Source organism: Meriones unguiculatus, chromosome 1 (assembly GCF_030254825.1).
Source record: "Meriones unguiculatus strain TT.TT164.6M chromosome 1, Bangor_MerUng_6.1, whole genome shotgun sequence".
In the NCBI taxonomy this organism is placed as follows: domain Eukaryota; kingdom Metazoa; phylum Chordata; class Mammalia; order Rodentia; family Muridae; genus Meriones; species Meriones unguiculatus.
Genome location: NC_083349.1, coordinates 145,558,134 through 145,573,011, shown reverse-complemented (window position 1 = coordinate 145,573,011; position 14,878 = coordinate 145,558,134). Strand labels below are relative to the sequence as shown.

Sequence of the window (14,878 nt, the reverse complement as noted above, 5' to 3'; positions counted from 1 at the left end):
GGGTGGGAGCACACAGGCAGAAGGGAGGCTCCCTCCTTGATGCTGACAGTTCTGAAACCAGGAAACGACAGATGTCAGCCCTGGGGTGAGCTGCTGTTCTCTGAGGGCACGGGGATGCTTATCAGTTGCTTAATGTGTCGCTTGGAGGAGAAACATAAAGGGAACTTAAGAGGGATGTGGGACAGCACTGAGAGCTGAGTGGATAGGACTGTGCCTTGGAGACCCGTCCAACCACTCACTCAGAATCCCCCTCAGGATTCTGAGAAGTGCTCCTGCCTAGGAAGACAGTAAGCTCAGAGGGAGGAAGGACAGCAGAGGCTGGTGCTGGGTTGGAGGTGAAGCTCTTCTCGGAGAGAGGACAGCACTGTGAGCAGAGAGATGGAGGCATCCTCTGTGCTTCCCAGTAAGGGGTGTGCCCCCTGGCAGAGGCTCCTGCTCACAGGTAAGGGTGACAACTCTCTGCCTGTTGGGGTGGAGGGGAACTCAGAGGCAGAGTGGAGTGCTCTAAAGAGGACAGGAGCCTGAGATGAGACTGGGGGTTTCTGTTTGCCTTCGTGGGGCAGAAGGTACAATGAGGGACAGAGGCTCAGCGGTCAGAAGCTCTGGGCCGACAGGAAGCGATGAAGAAAGAAGAAGAGCCTCAACACAGTCCACATTTCAATTACATTGGCCGTTATATTCTGAACACTGATGCTCCCGACCATGACAGGGTGGATCTCCAAAGGGATCCGAATTGGATCCAAATAGATCAAACAGGGATGGGGCAGCAATATGGCTCAGTGTGCAGAGACATGACAAGCTGAATTCAATCCTCAGATCCCATACGGCCAACGGAGAGAACAGACTCCCCTGGCTCCTTGCTCCCACGCAGGTGTTTCTACTCAGGCTGTCGGCATACACCTTCATGTGAGCACACCGAGACACCTGCCATCACAAAAACACACAGACAACACATAAATAAGCGTAAAAGTCATTTAAATAACACTTGAGTGTAACTGTTGTCATTAGCTTCAAACCTGGTAACCATGGAGATAAACCCAGGGAGACACATTACCTAACACCTTCTTCCTTCTCTCTTTTTCTTTCCTCTCCTTCATCCTCCGGTGTTTGAGGTGCAGGAGCCGAACCTTCCAAAAGAGGTCAAGTAAATCCCTGTCCTCACAAAGCACTGGTTCTGGTGACCAGCTGTCAGAGCATCTGGAAGATGATGTCAGGGGCTGAACGGTACCCAAAGGGAACAGAGAAAAAAGTCAGAAAGTGGAGGCTCTCTAAAAGAGGAGGCCAGTCAAGCATCCTCACACCAAATATGGGGACTCTTAGGGGTGAACCAGGAAGACTTGAGCAGAGAATTCCGAAGAGTTAAGTGAGAGGCTTTGAAGGAAAGTCTGTCATGCTGCTGACCTCAGTTAAGGAGGGTGGACACACCCTACCTAAACACATAAGCTGAGTGATGACCACACCTGCTCAATTGTAACGATTTCTCTCTCTTCCCTTTTAGCCTCCCTTTTAGCCTGCTGGCACCTGCTCACCACTGCCGAAGTCACCATTGAATTAGTGCCGCCCCACGCGGTTGAAGGAGAAAATGTCATGTTCCTTGTTCACAATCTGCCGAAGAAGGCTATAGGCCTCGCCTGGTTCAAAGGAAGAACAAACAGGAGCCTTGGAATTGCAGTGTACTCTCTGACAGCTAAAGTGGGTGTGGAGGGGCCTCTGTACAGTGGGAGAGAGAGGGTGTACAGCAACGGATCTCTGCGAATTGACAACATCACCCGGGGGGACACGGGATACTACACCCTCCAAACCTTCAATAGACAATCCGAAACCGAGTCAATGGTGTCTACATACCTCCACGTGAACAGTAAGTGATCCTTTGCGCACTCTGAGCGGGGTTCACTCCACACACACACACACGGGAGCGACAGGCGTTGTGTGTGCTCACTTCCCCTCTGCACCGTGTCCCCATGTTGGGGTCTGAGCATTTAGTGCAGGGCACACGTAGTGGAGAGCAATGGTGATGCATCACAGTCCTTCATTTGACTTCACGTGAGCGCGCAGTGGGTAACTCAGGCAAGGGTACCAGCCCACGTCCAGACTCTCAGGGATCTCACTTGTGATGTGACCTAGAGAAAGAACCTGGGAGGAAGGCCAGTAGCAGGAAGCCCTGGCTCCAGAACGCTGTCTCACACTCAGCTTCTGATGGTCCTGAGAAGCAGTTTACAAATTTCGGATTTTGACTTTCTGCTGGCAAGGAACAGTGGGTTTTAGTAGTTAAAGTCTTGTGCTGTGTAGAACCAGCCAGTGCACTGCCTTGAGAACCACAGCTAACTTCGGTTTCCTGGACATCTTCTCCAGTGACTCAGCAGGGAGAGCATAGATGGACATGGGCCCAGGCCATTAACTACCTGTCCTGATGGGCTTATGAGACTTAAAAGGAAGGTCAGGGTCCCCAAGGAGAGCAACAGAAGATGCAGGTCTGCCCGACAATGCTTGTCCTTTGGAGATTCTCTCCTGTATGCAAATAGAAACAGGCTCTGAAGATCTGACGGCTCCCCATAAATGAGCCACAGTTCCCCCAGCGATCACCAAGGGCAGCATCAGGATACGTAGTTAACAGGCAGAACAATATTTGCCTGAACCAAGAAAGGACTAGTAGCCAGATTCCGCTCCTGTTTTAAGAGCTGGAGATCATGTACACAGTGTTCTCAGACCGTTGACTGCATGATATGTCTGCTACACTGCAAAAGGATCACGTTCTGTTGCCTGTTTCATGTTCTTTTCCTTGAGAAATACAGAATGGCTAAGTAGAATCCACTAGACAGAGGTCCAAGGTATGTCAGAACGAGCAGGGAGCACATGAGCAGACCCCATCACACAGCTCAACAAGTAGAGGAAGTGGGAGCATTCTCTTCAAATCTTCCATGGGATGGAAGAGCTCCCAGCTCTTTACCAGGAATCAGGTCGCCTCCCCCTGCACACTCAGGATGTGAGACTCCTGATACACCCGGGCCATTGACACAGGTCAGAAGCCTGGCTGGTGACTCCAGTGCAAACAGATCTGTTTCCTTCCCTACACATCACTCAGATGGTCCCTTTGGAGCCTCAAGACATTTCTGTCACATTCCTGCTGAGAGCATCTTTCCGGAGCACTGAGAACGCAGCGCAGACTGGGTGCATGGCTGGGTTTCCATGTTACACGGGGAGCACAGAGTTCCCATTTTTGGTGCTGACTGGCCAAGGCCAGGACACAGCAGAGGGGTCATCTGCTATTCTCTCAGGTCACCGGGGATGCTCAGTAGCCTTAGTGTTCACCTTGTGTTCTGGACACGGGGCAGAACTGAGAGTGGAGGGGAAGAGTGGTGTTTTCAGCAGAGAACCACTCACCAGCCATGGGAGTCTGGGAGGTTTCCTGGGAGGAGATTCAGCCCAGAGAAGGGAGGACAAGAGCATTTGGGAGCTGTGCTGGAGCAGACATACCACAGAGAGGGGGCAGATGAGGACACAGAGACCAAGGAGGCAACCTCTGAACTCTTCTGCAAAGGGTGAACCTCCTTTCAGGGACTCCTGCACACAGGAGAGGAGATTACATTACAGGGTGTGAGAGGAGAGGACTCACCTACTGTCTGGAGTCTCCTAAGAGGGACAAGGACCCGAGAGGAGCCTCAGGGTTTCTATGGAAGAAGTCACCAAGGCTCAGCAGCAAGAGACTCTTGGTGAATAAAAAAAAAAAAAGGAGAAAGAGGTATTGTTCTTATCCAAACTTATCAGCATGACCACAATATTTCGAAAATTGATGTTCTCAGCTATGGCTTCCCAAAGGAGAACCACGTTGGTGTTGATTAGTGGCACAGCTCAGCTTGTATAGGTGTTTGTTTCATCGTCTGATGACCTGGGGACCAATTAACATAAGTCGTCTGACCTCCATCTAAGTACTATGTCCTGCACCCACCAATCCACTCTGAGGCATCCCCTGGTATGCAAACTCACACACAAGTATAATTTGTAAATAGGCGTGAAAAACACAGAGCAAGTGGAATGATTCAATTCTGTATCACAAAACCTACGGATTTCTTAAGCAAACCTATGGACATACAAGGTCCTGTAACATCATTCATTCATTCATTCATTCATTCATTCACTCTTTTGCCACAGCTATCTAAGTTTTTTTTTCTAGATAGCATTTTTTAAAAGTATAAGACAAACCATGTTTTTCACGATGCCCCAGTTTGAGTGGATTGGGAGACAAATAAGTAAAAGAAACCAGAAACAGGAGCCACAAGAGGAATGAACCGTACTGACAACTGAAGAGAGAGCACCAAACAAAGAAAATACAGTGCAGGGATGCAAAGCAGGATGGGAAGACACACACACAGCTAGGCTGAGCAATGCACACAATGCCACATCTTACCAAAATAGAAAGGTCCCGCTTGAAACGAATCTCTCTCTTTCCTTCCAGCCTTCCTTTGGAACTGCGGGCGCCTTGCCACCTCTGCCCAGCCCACTATCGAGTCACTGCCAACCATCGTTCCTGAAGGGGAGCAGGTTGTTCTGCGCGTTCACAATCTCCCAGAGAACATTCACAGCTTTGTGTGGTTCAAAGGAATGACTGTGTTCAAGGACCTTGAGATTGGCCGATACATACTAGCCAGGAAATCAGCTGTGTTGGGGCCTGCAAACAGCGGTAGAGAGAAATTATTCAGCGATGGATCCCTATTATTCCAAGGTGTCACTCAAAAGGATGCTGGATTGTACACCCTACGAGTTCTTGGTACAGACATGAAAAGTGAAGAAGCTCATGTAGAAATCCAGGTGGACAGTAAGTGACTCTCTGAGGTTGTTCAGTCTGGTGGGGCTCAGACACACAGAACTGTCATGCCCGGCCTGTGGCTACCTCTACTCTGCACCCTGTCCCCATGGGAGGTTTGAACACGTAGTGTAGGACAGGCATGGTGGAGACAAACAGCATAGAGCAGACTCCATCTTCTGACTCCGCCTGCAGCAAGGAGGAGCTTGATGGAAAGCACCTCGGCCTCACATGTCAGACTCCTGGGGCCCTAGGTCAGGGGCTCCAAACCCTGTCATCCCTCCAAGGGTGGACTCAAGGGATGCAGGGAACATTTTTCCAGTCCTCGAGTCTCACTTCCTCTTGAAGCTGACAGGGAACAGTGGTTTTGGGCTGGCCATGTCAAACTGCAGTTCTATTGCTCCAAATTGAGAGCGTCATAAATAAACTTCAGGAACTGGTGCAGAGACCATTGAGGAGTGCTGTTCACCAGCTTAGTCCTCATGGCTTGCTCAGCCTGCTCTCTCACAGGACCCAGGGACCCTTGGCCATCAGTAAAACTGCTTCAGTGGTCTGCATCCTCCCGCATCAACCCTCAATGTTACACATATATAATTGATATACACATATTATGGTATATATTATATATATGATATCAGGCTTGCTCACAGGCCAGTCTGCTGGTGGCATTTCGACTGAGGCCTTACCTTCCCATGGATTATACATTGTGTTAAGTTGACATAAAACCAGCCAGCCTGACACCTTAGCCCTTTCTGAGACCTGAGCCTTCACTGGAGAGCAGATTGCTCCTGGCCCTCATTAAACCTCAGTCTTATGGAGTACCAGGAGGAGCAGAAAGAGCATCTAGAAGGCAAAGTCTGGGTTGACTGGAGCCACAAAGGAAACAAAAAGCAAACAAAACAAAGACATAAAACACAGAAGGTGACCATCTGGGCCTGTAGAGTTCAGGAGAGGCATCCTCTCATAACAGGGTGCTTGAGTGTGCGCGGTGTCTGACTGAGGGCAGTGAGGGGACGGCCATGTAGACCCTTGAGGGGAGAGCGCCCAGCAGAGGAAGTGACACTTCCAGGGGCACTGAGGGAACGGGGAGCTCGCGTTGCTCACCTTCATCGCATAGGATAGACGGACCACAAGCACAAGTCCATGCCGAGCGAAGAGCCTGTCCGCTCAGGACGGAGGCCACCATCTTCCCAGCAGGCACTGGGATCCTCGTGTAATGGCGTTTTCTCTTTTCCCTTCCAGCCTCTCTTTTTAAGTGCTGTAACCCTCTCACCTCTTCCCAAGTCTTGATTGTACCAGTGCCGCGGTATGCTGCTGAAGGAGAAAGTGTTCTTCTGCTTGTTCACAATCTGCCAAAAGACGTTCAAGCCTTTTCCTGGTATAAATCAATGTATAGGTTGCCGTCCTTTAAAATCGTGGAATACAACAGGCTCCGGAATACCACCACCTGGGGGGATAAATACAGTGGACGAGAGATGGTGGATACCAGTGGATCCCTGCTGCTCCAGGATGTCACCCAAAGTGATGCAAGGATGTACACGCTAGAAATTGTAAACAAAGATTCCAAAGTTAAAAGAGCACATGTTCAATTTTATGTGAACAGTAAGTGACTCTGGCCTCTGGCTGCAGGGTATGCCTTTATCTTACTCCATACACTGTACTGTGAGGACCGGGCTGTGCCTGCTCTCTCCCCACGGCATTGTGTCTCCACACTGGGGTTTGGGCACTTACTGTAGGAACATTGGGTAGACAAACTGCAGTCAGAATCCCACATCAGTCTCCACCTCCACAGAGGAGAAAGTGTGTGGGATAACTCAGGACAAGGACGTCAGCCTCAGGCAGACTTTTGGGGCTCTCACATGGCCCCAAGAGAGAATATGGGGGAGTCAAGCAGGTACTGCATAGGGAAGCCATGGGGTCTTCACAGAAAGCACCAGGAAGCACTGGCTCCAAAACTATGGCCAGGGCTAGACTCTAGGAGACACTCGGGAGATTTTTGTCAATGGTTGTTTTTATTTCCTGCTAGAGATGATAGGGAACAGCAATTTACTGACTGTCCAAGTCCCATAGAGTATGGAATCATTGTGCACAGCCATGACAGTTGCAGTTCTGTAGGACACCTGTGCATCTTGTTCTCCTGAGTGTCAGGGGATGGATGCCAGGACTTAAGCCAGCTGTTCTGGTGGGCTTAGGAGACTTACAGGAAGTAAGTAACCCATACAGCAGAAAAAGGGAGGCAGTTACTCCAAGAAGCTCCTTCTCTTCATGGACCCAGCCTAGGGGAGTTTCTTCTTCCAATGAACATTAATAGCTACAGCTGGCTTGAGCAGTTCCCCAGTCCCAAGGCGAAGCCATTCATTGTTCACACCTAAGCTTCACTCACAGAGACAGCAGTGGTAATTTATCATGTGTGCAATTATATGTTTCACAGGAAACACAGTGGCTAAATTATGGTCACACAAGCCATGGGTAGCAGATAAGCAGCACAAGATATCTATAGCCACAGTGCTAAGTTCTCCTGCGTGGAGGGCTTTATTAAGTGTTAACTACAGAGGAGCTAGTTGTGGTCTTTGAAGAACTACTGTCATTTGGTTCCCTTACCTGTTTTTGTTTTTGTTTTTTATCCCTCCAGAGCCTGTGACACAGCCTGTCGTGCAAATCACTGACATTGTAGACAAAGCACACAGATCTGTGATGTTCACCTGTGTTTCACCTGACATTGGAACCTCCATCAGTTGGTTCTTCAAAAACCAGCATCTGGAGCTCACAGAAAGGATGACGCTGTCCCCAACCAAGTGCGGACTCAGAGTAGATCATGTCACGTCAGAGGATGCAGGAGAGTATCGGTGCTTTGTCACCAACCGACTAGGTGCAAAGCTCAGTTACCCAGTCAGGTGGCCGTGATGAATCAGGGACCCTTCCTCTCATCCTACAGCAGAAGACTGGCACTTCTTTATTGATGGCACAACATGGAGGAAAATTTTGTGGTGAAAATGATCAGTTTGAGTACAGCCAGCATGGTTAGTCGTGCCTGTACTCCTGGGATACACTGGTGAACAAGGACAGGTCAGGATTTAAAGTGAGACTCTGTTTCCATAAGAAAACAAGCCATCCGTGCAACAAAAAACAAAAACGCAAAGGCATTAAGAGCTTAGTTGTGAATCAAATTTATTGCCCGCCCTTGGAATCCACAGGGACCAATTTCAGGAGCCTCAAAACCTTTGGATGCTCTGAGTCTCCTGTGAAAATGGTGCAGTGTTTGCATGCAGAGAAAGGCATCCTCTCAGACCCTAAAATACATCCAGTGTTCAACTAATTCACTTAACACCGCTGCTGCCTAGACACCAGCCATCCATGTGAAAGGAGGAAGAGTGAAAAGACTCTTGTTTAAAGAGTTAAAAGACTCCATGTTTAACTGTGGGCGTAACTAGTTTCTAAATAGTTTTGATCCTCGGTTTGTTTGATTCACAGGTGTAAAATCCATGGTGCAGCTTCTCCTCTGAGACTTGCACTCACAGCGGGACTTGGCACATGTTTTGTTTTGTTGTTTTTTTTTCCTCCCTGTTAGTATATTTTTTTCTTTTTAAAAAATTCTTCTCTTGTATGTTACATCCTGACCATAGTTTCACCTTCCTCTACTTCTTCCCATTTCCACATTCCCTCTGCCTCAGATCCACTCCTCTTCCATCTCCCTTCAGACAAAGAGCAGGCCTCCCAGTGATAGCAACTGAAAATGTTCTAACAAGTTACAATAAGACTAGGCACAGACCCTCCTAAGAGTGCTGGGTGAGGCAGCCCAGTAAAAGGCAAAGGATCCCACAGAGCAAGCAAGTGTCAAAGGCATCCCTCACTGTGGGCGTACTTTTTAATCTATTTTATTTTAATTTTTTTATACTTCTCTCTCCCTTCCACCAACTCTTCAACACTATGTGGGAGAGAAAGAAGGGTAGTGGAGAAATGGAGAGGAGTTCTCTTTACTACTCCCAGCTGGTTAGGGTCATTGGGTTTTGGGGGGCAAGATCAGTTTCAGTCGTCAGGATATCCAGCAGGCCAGCTAACCAGCAAACCAGCAAATGGCAAATGCAAAAGCAAGACAAACTAGCAGCCTTCTTCATCCTCCGACCATCTCCTCGAAGCCACTTTCTCTCTCTGGGCTCTGGTATTTATCCCTCTCCAAGTCTTCAGGATTAAACTTTTGCAGCTGGCAAAGAGCACACCCCTCTCCAAGCTGCAAAAGGTGTTACCAGCTAGCCCCTCCCTGAGCCACATGAAGCAGTTATTAGCTTTGGACAAACTAAAAGCAGCTCACACTTTGGACTAAAACAAGAACATAGCATAATCCCACACTTGGGATTAAAACTAGAATATAACATAACTTGGTTTTAAAGAAATCAAAACTTCTACTACACCTCACTCCCCCTCTCAGGACTCCCACAAGGACATCTAGATACATAACCATAATTTACATGCAGAGGAACTAGCTGAGCCCCATTCAGGGTCAGTGATTATCACTTCAGTCTCTGTGAGCCCCTGTGAGCCCGGCTTAGTCGATTCCGTGCTATATTCTCCTTGCTGCCTTTTACCCATCTTGTCTCCATAATCCCTTCTCCCTCTCTTCCGTGGAGTGCCCTTAGCTCCACCAAGTCTGTGTTTGTCTGTCCAGTCTCTGGTTCTCAGCCACCCAGATGGCGTCAGGCACTGTCTCCCTCTCAGGGCACGGTCCAGGCATTGGTTGGCCACTCCCACACCTTTCGTGCCACCACTGCCCCAGCACACCTTGCAGGCAGGACAGATTGTAGGTCAGAGTCTTGGTGGCTGGGTTTGTGTCCCAGTCCCACTGCTGCCTGGTTGTGGAAGATGGCCGGTTCAAGCTCAATACCCCTCATTATTAGAGGTATCCTCTAAGGTCACTCTTGTAGATCCCAAGGGGTTTTCTGGTATTTAAAAAAAAAAAAGATAATTCCAACAGTTCTATTCTGCCAATAAAGATTCAGGAGCAAGATTCTGGCGTGAAAACCTACTAGCTCAGAGAGGCAGAGAAAGCACCCAGCTGACCTTCCTTTTCAGCTCACATCCTGGTGGAAAAGAGACCAAAATGCTTACTTGCTCAGGTGAAAACTTAGGAGGAAAAAGCCAAAACCCCACGGCCAAAGACTTAGTTAGTTCAAAGCTCAAAAAGCCCAAAAAGCTAAAGCTCAAGCACTAAAGAGCTAAATGCTCCTGACACTGTTTTAAATACCCTCAACTCAGAGTCCCCTCCCACGCCTTAATCCCTGTCAGCTGGTTCCTTGCTCTGCCTCTTGACCTAGGGTTAACTTTATTAGATCCTGTGTGCAGAAAGCTCTTGGATTAAAGGTGTATTCTAGGGCTGGCTGAACCACACCACAATCACATGTTTACAATAAACAGAAGTTTTTTGATTAACGGGGTTTACAGTTCACAATCTCAGGGGATCACAATGGAATCAAATACCTGCAACAGGATCCACTGCGTTGTTTTCACTTTGCTCCTGAAATGATCCCCAATTCCAGTCGTCTATCCCAGTATTTTCTCCCTCCTTCACTCTATCCCCCGCCCCGCTTGCCTTATCTCTCCTCTTCCCGTCCCCACTCACATACAATCTACCCACAAAATCTACTCTATTTTCTTTGCCAGGTAGATCCATGGGTAACCCCTTGAGTCTTCCTTGTTACTTGGCCTCTCTTTGCTTGTGACAAAAACTGACATCTAATTATGGGCAATATTAGTTTACGGAAGTAGAGCTCAAATGGGTCTGTTCACCAGTTCCAGAAACTTCTGTAGAATCTATGACTTTCTAAAAATAAGTTAATCTCCTCTGAAGATATATTTTTACAGCAGATAAATTGGCTACATTATATTACTTGTAATGCCTAATTCTTCTGTCTAGGATTTCTAAGAGAATATTGAATAAAAATGGCCATAATAGCATCCGTGTGTTGATCCTGATCTAATGGGGAAAGCTCTCAGTGTCCCCACTGAGTACCGAGCTGGCTGTGGGTATCTATATGTGTTTCCATCACTTGCTGTGTGAAGCCTCTCTGATGACAATTGGGTTACACACCAATTGAAGAGCTTAAGATAGCCTGAATATAACTCCATTTTGAAATAAAGATCTTGACTGGGAACTGAATTCAGGCACCAGGAAATATCACAGAATGTACACCTGGCAGAAAACAAAGTTAACTCTCCTAGCAACAGCCTCCAGGAAATATAACAGAATAAATGCTTCATAGAAAATAGAGACAAACTCCCTGGCAATAATCAATGGGAATTGGTTGAGAATCAGGTGGGAAAATTCTCCCCAATGTTTCAGATATGGTTTAGAAAAATAGCCATTGTGATTATATGTCTCAGAAAAGGTCACCCTGCCCTGCTAAACTTCATCCAATTCTGTAACACCAAGGCTTGTGCCCCCCTGCTTGCTGCCATGGAAACCCCTGGCTCACAGACTTTCCCTTTAAAAATCCTGCTCACTCAGAGCTCAGGGTCCCACTTCTCTACTGCTGTGCCAGTGAAACTTGGGTCCCGAGTTTGATCGCTCTCATAATAAAGCTCTCTTGCAATTGCATTGAGTCATCTCCTGGTGGTCTTTGAGGGTCCCGTGAACCTGGCATAACACAATCTATGAGTATAGCAGACTATCACTAGGAATCATTTACTTACTTTGTCACTATTCATGATTCTATTGTGGGTCTCTGGACTATCCAGCCTCTGGCTCCTAGCCCTCTGGGCGGTGTCAGAGGTGGACTACCTCTCATGGTATGAGTCTAAAGCTGGATCAGTCTTGGGTTCAGCACCACCTTGCCCCAGCACGAAATGGTAGGTTGAAAGTTGTATTGGTGGGTGGGTGTCCCAATTCCTCCACTAAAAGTCTTGCCTGGGAACAGGAGCTGGCCAATCCAGGCTCTATATGCCCAATTGCTAAGAGTCCCAGTTAGGGTCACCCTCAGGGATTCCTAGGAGTTTTGATTGTCCTGGTTTTCTTGCTTATCCCAGAGATGCCCCACCTGGGTTCCAGTTGTCTTTTGCAGTACTCTCTCTCTCCATCCTCCCCACACCTGATCCTCCTGTTCCCATCCCCCCCACTCTATTCCAGTCTCCTGTACTCATCCACCTGTGAGGTCTATTCTAGTTCCCCTTCTCGGGGAGATTCACGGGTTCCCCTCCTGAGCCTCCTTCCTTTTTTGGGTCTGTGGTTTGTAGCGTGGTTATCTTTTACTTTGCAGCTAATATCCACTTGTAAATGAGTAGATATGACCATGTTTGTCTTTACTCATTACTCACTCATTGTATGGTAATTACTCATTACCATGTTTGTCTTTCTGGGTCTGGGTCACTTCACTAAGGATGATATTTCCAGTTGCACCCATTTTCTCACAGATTTTATGATGTCATTTTTTAAAATGTATTTACCTCTATTTTATGTGCACTGGTGTTTTGCCTGTATGTGTGAGTATCAGATCTTGGAGTTACGGATAGTTGTGAGCTGCCATGTGAGTGCTGGGATTTGAACCCAGGTCCTTTGGAAGAGCAGTCAGTGCCTTTAACTGCTGAGCCATCTCTCCAGCCCATGATGTCATTTTTTTTTAGTAGCTGAAAATGTGCCACATTTTTTATCCATTATTTGGCTGAGGGACATCTAAGTTGTTTCCGGTTTCTGGCTATTATTAATACAGCTGCTATGAACATATTTGAGCAAATGTCCTTGTGGTTTGGTTAATCATATTTTGGGTATATGCCCAGGGGTGGTATAGCCAGGTATTGAGGTAGCACTATTCCCAATATTCTGAGAAGCTGACAGACTGATTTCCAAAGTGGTTGTAATAGTTTGTACTCCCACCAGCAATGGAGGAGGGCTCTCATTGCTCCACATTCTTGCCAGCACATGCTGTCATTTGTGTCTTTCATCTTAGCCATTCTGACTGGTATAAGATGAAAACTCAGTCATTTTGATTTGTGTTTCCCTGATGGCTAAGGATGTTGAACATTTCATTAAGTGCTTCTCAGCAATTAGAGATTCCTCTGTTGAGAATTCTTTGCTTAGGTCTCTGCTCCATTTTTAATTGCATTATTATTTTTTTTTTTTTTGTCGATGTCTAGTTTCTCAGGTTCTTTATATATTTTGGATATCAGCCTGCTCTCAGATATGGGGTTGGTGATATTTTTTCCCCATTACTATACAGAAGCATTGTTTTTCCTTACAAGAGCTTTTCAGTTTCCTGTGGTCTTATTTATTAACTGTTGTTCTTAGTGCCTGCACAATTGGTGCTCTGTTCAGAAAACTGCTTCCTCTATCACTGTGTTCAAAGTTATGTCCCACTTTCACTTTATTAGGTTTAGTGTATCAGGTGTTACATCAAAGTCTTTGATTCACTTAGACTTGAGTTTTATGCATGTTGATAAATAAAGATCTATTTGCATTATTCTTTTTTAATTAAATTTTTACTTTTCATATTAATTACAGTTTATTGACTTTGTATCTCAGCTGTAGCCCCTTCCCTCACCCCCTCCCAATCCCACCATCCCTCCCTCATCTCCTCCTATGCCCCTTTCCAAGTCCACAGATAGGGGAGGTCCTCCTCCCCTTCCATCTGACCCTAGCTTATCAGGTCTCATCAGAACTGGCTGCATTGTCCTATAGATAAGGACTTCTGTGGCCTGGCAATGCTGTGCCCCAATCAGGGGAAGGCGGTCAAAGAGCTAGCCACTGAGTTCATGTCAGAGACAGTCTCTGTTCCCCTTACTAGGGTACCCACTTGGATACTGAGCTACCCACATGGACTACATCTGAGCAGGAGTTTTTGGTTGTATCCACAAATAGTCCTTGGTTGGAGTATCAGTCTCAGAAAAGACCCCTGTGTCCAGATATTTTGGTTTTGTTGCTCTCCTTGTGGAGCTCCTGTCCTCTCCAGGTCTTACTATCTCCTCCTTCTTTCCTAAGATTCCCTATTTGCATTTTTCTATATGTCAACATCCAGTTAGACCAGCACCATTTGTTGATGATTTTTCTTTTTTCCATCGTATTATTTTGGCTACTTTGTCAAAATTTGAGTACCTGATGTCAGTACATAACCTAATATACTCAGAAATGTTTCCTTTCTTCCTAAAGGGTCTCAAAGCCTCTTGGCAGGCACTGCTAACATTTTCATAGGCCAATTGTTTTACTAATAATAATCTGGAATCTGTATCTCCTACAAGTCTGCTTGCTGCTTTCATTAATCTTGCTACAAAATCTTGAAATAATTCATCAGATCCCTGACAGATTTTAGACAAATCCTCAGTGTCTACCTGTTTGTGGAAGTTTATTCCAGGCCTTTCAGGCAGCAGCATTTACTTGAGCATAAATGGCCACATCAAAATCCAACTGTTGTCCTGTTTCCCTGTAGATTCCTTCTCCAGCAAGCATGTCATAAGTTTTAGGAACTCCCTGAGCTCCACTAGGTTCAGCTGTAATTTGACAGCAAACTCTGACTTCCATAATAAATTATCTCCTCCTGATAAACATGCTCTTTCTAATTGCTTCCGGTCCCCTGGGGAGAGGACCTCAGTAGATAAGGACTCTAACAGAGCTGGGTAAAAGGTGCTGTAGGACCATATTGACTGCATGCAATTTTCAATTCTTTTAATTGTTTAAAAGGTATAGGAGCATAGACTCGCACCATATTACCCTGTCCATCAGGTTGCTCTAGAACTGGGAAACCATAAAACTCATTTATATATCTTCTCCTTTCTGCCTAGCTTGTTGTAAAGAAGCTTGTAAAGGGGATACAACTGACCACACAGTGGACAAAGAAAAGGGTCCCCTTGTCTTTTGAGCTACAGCAACTGTAGCTGTCCCAGGAGGAGGGTCTAAGCCTGCAATCAATGAGGGAGTTGGAGTGGGGGATTGAGCCTCATTTTCTCTACTAGTTAATTATCTGATTTTTCTGTTTATTTCCTCCAGGCCCCATTCCAACTTTTTAATTTCTTTTGCCAAGGCTTAAGTTTGTTTGCTTTTTTTAAATCTTTGCATTTTTTCCATTTTTATTAATTACACTTTAGTCACTTTGTATCCCC

General features: G+C 46.5%; 1 protein-coding gene across 1 annotated transcript; it reads left to right on the top strand.

The window, feature by feature from the left end:
- The first annotated feature begins 378 nt into the window (after window positions 1–378).
- Window positions 379–7,705, top strand: LOC110542416 (pregnancy-specific glycoprotein 22-like). The gene is made up of 5 exons (XM_060368918.1): window positions 379–442; window positions 1,499–1,858; window positions 4,454–4,813; window positions 6,044–6,403; window positions 7,434–7,705. Exons 1-5 carry the CDS (start codon window positions 379–381, stop codon window positions 7,703–7,705), a joined length of 1,416 nt encoding a protein of 471 aa, XP_060224901.1.
- Window positions 7,706–14,878: the final 7,173 nt, after the last annotated feature.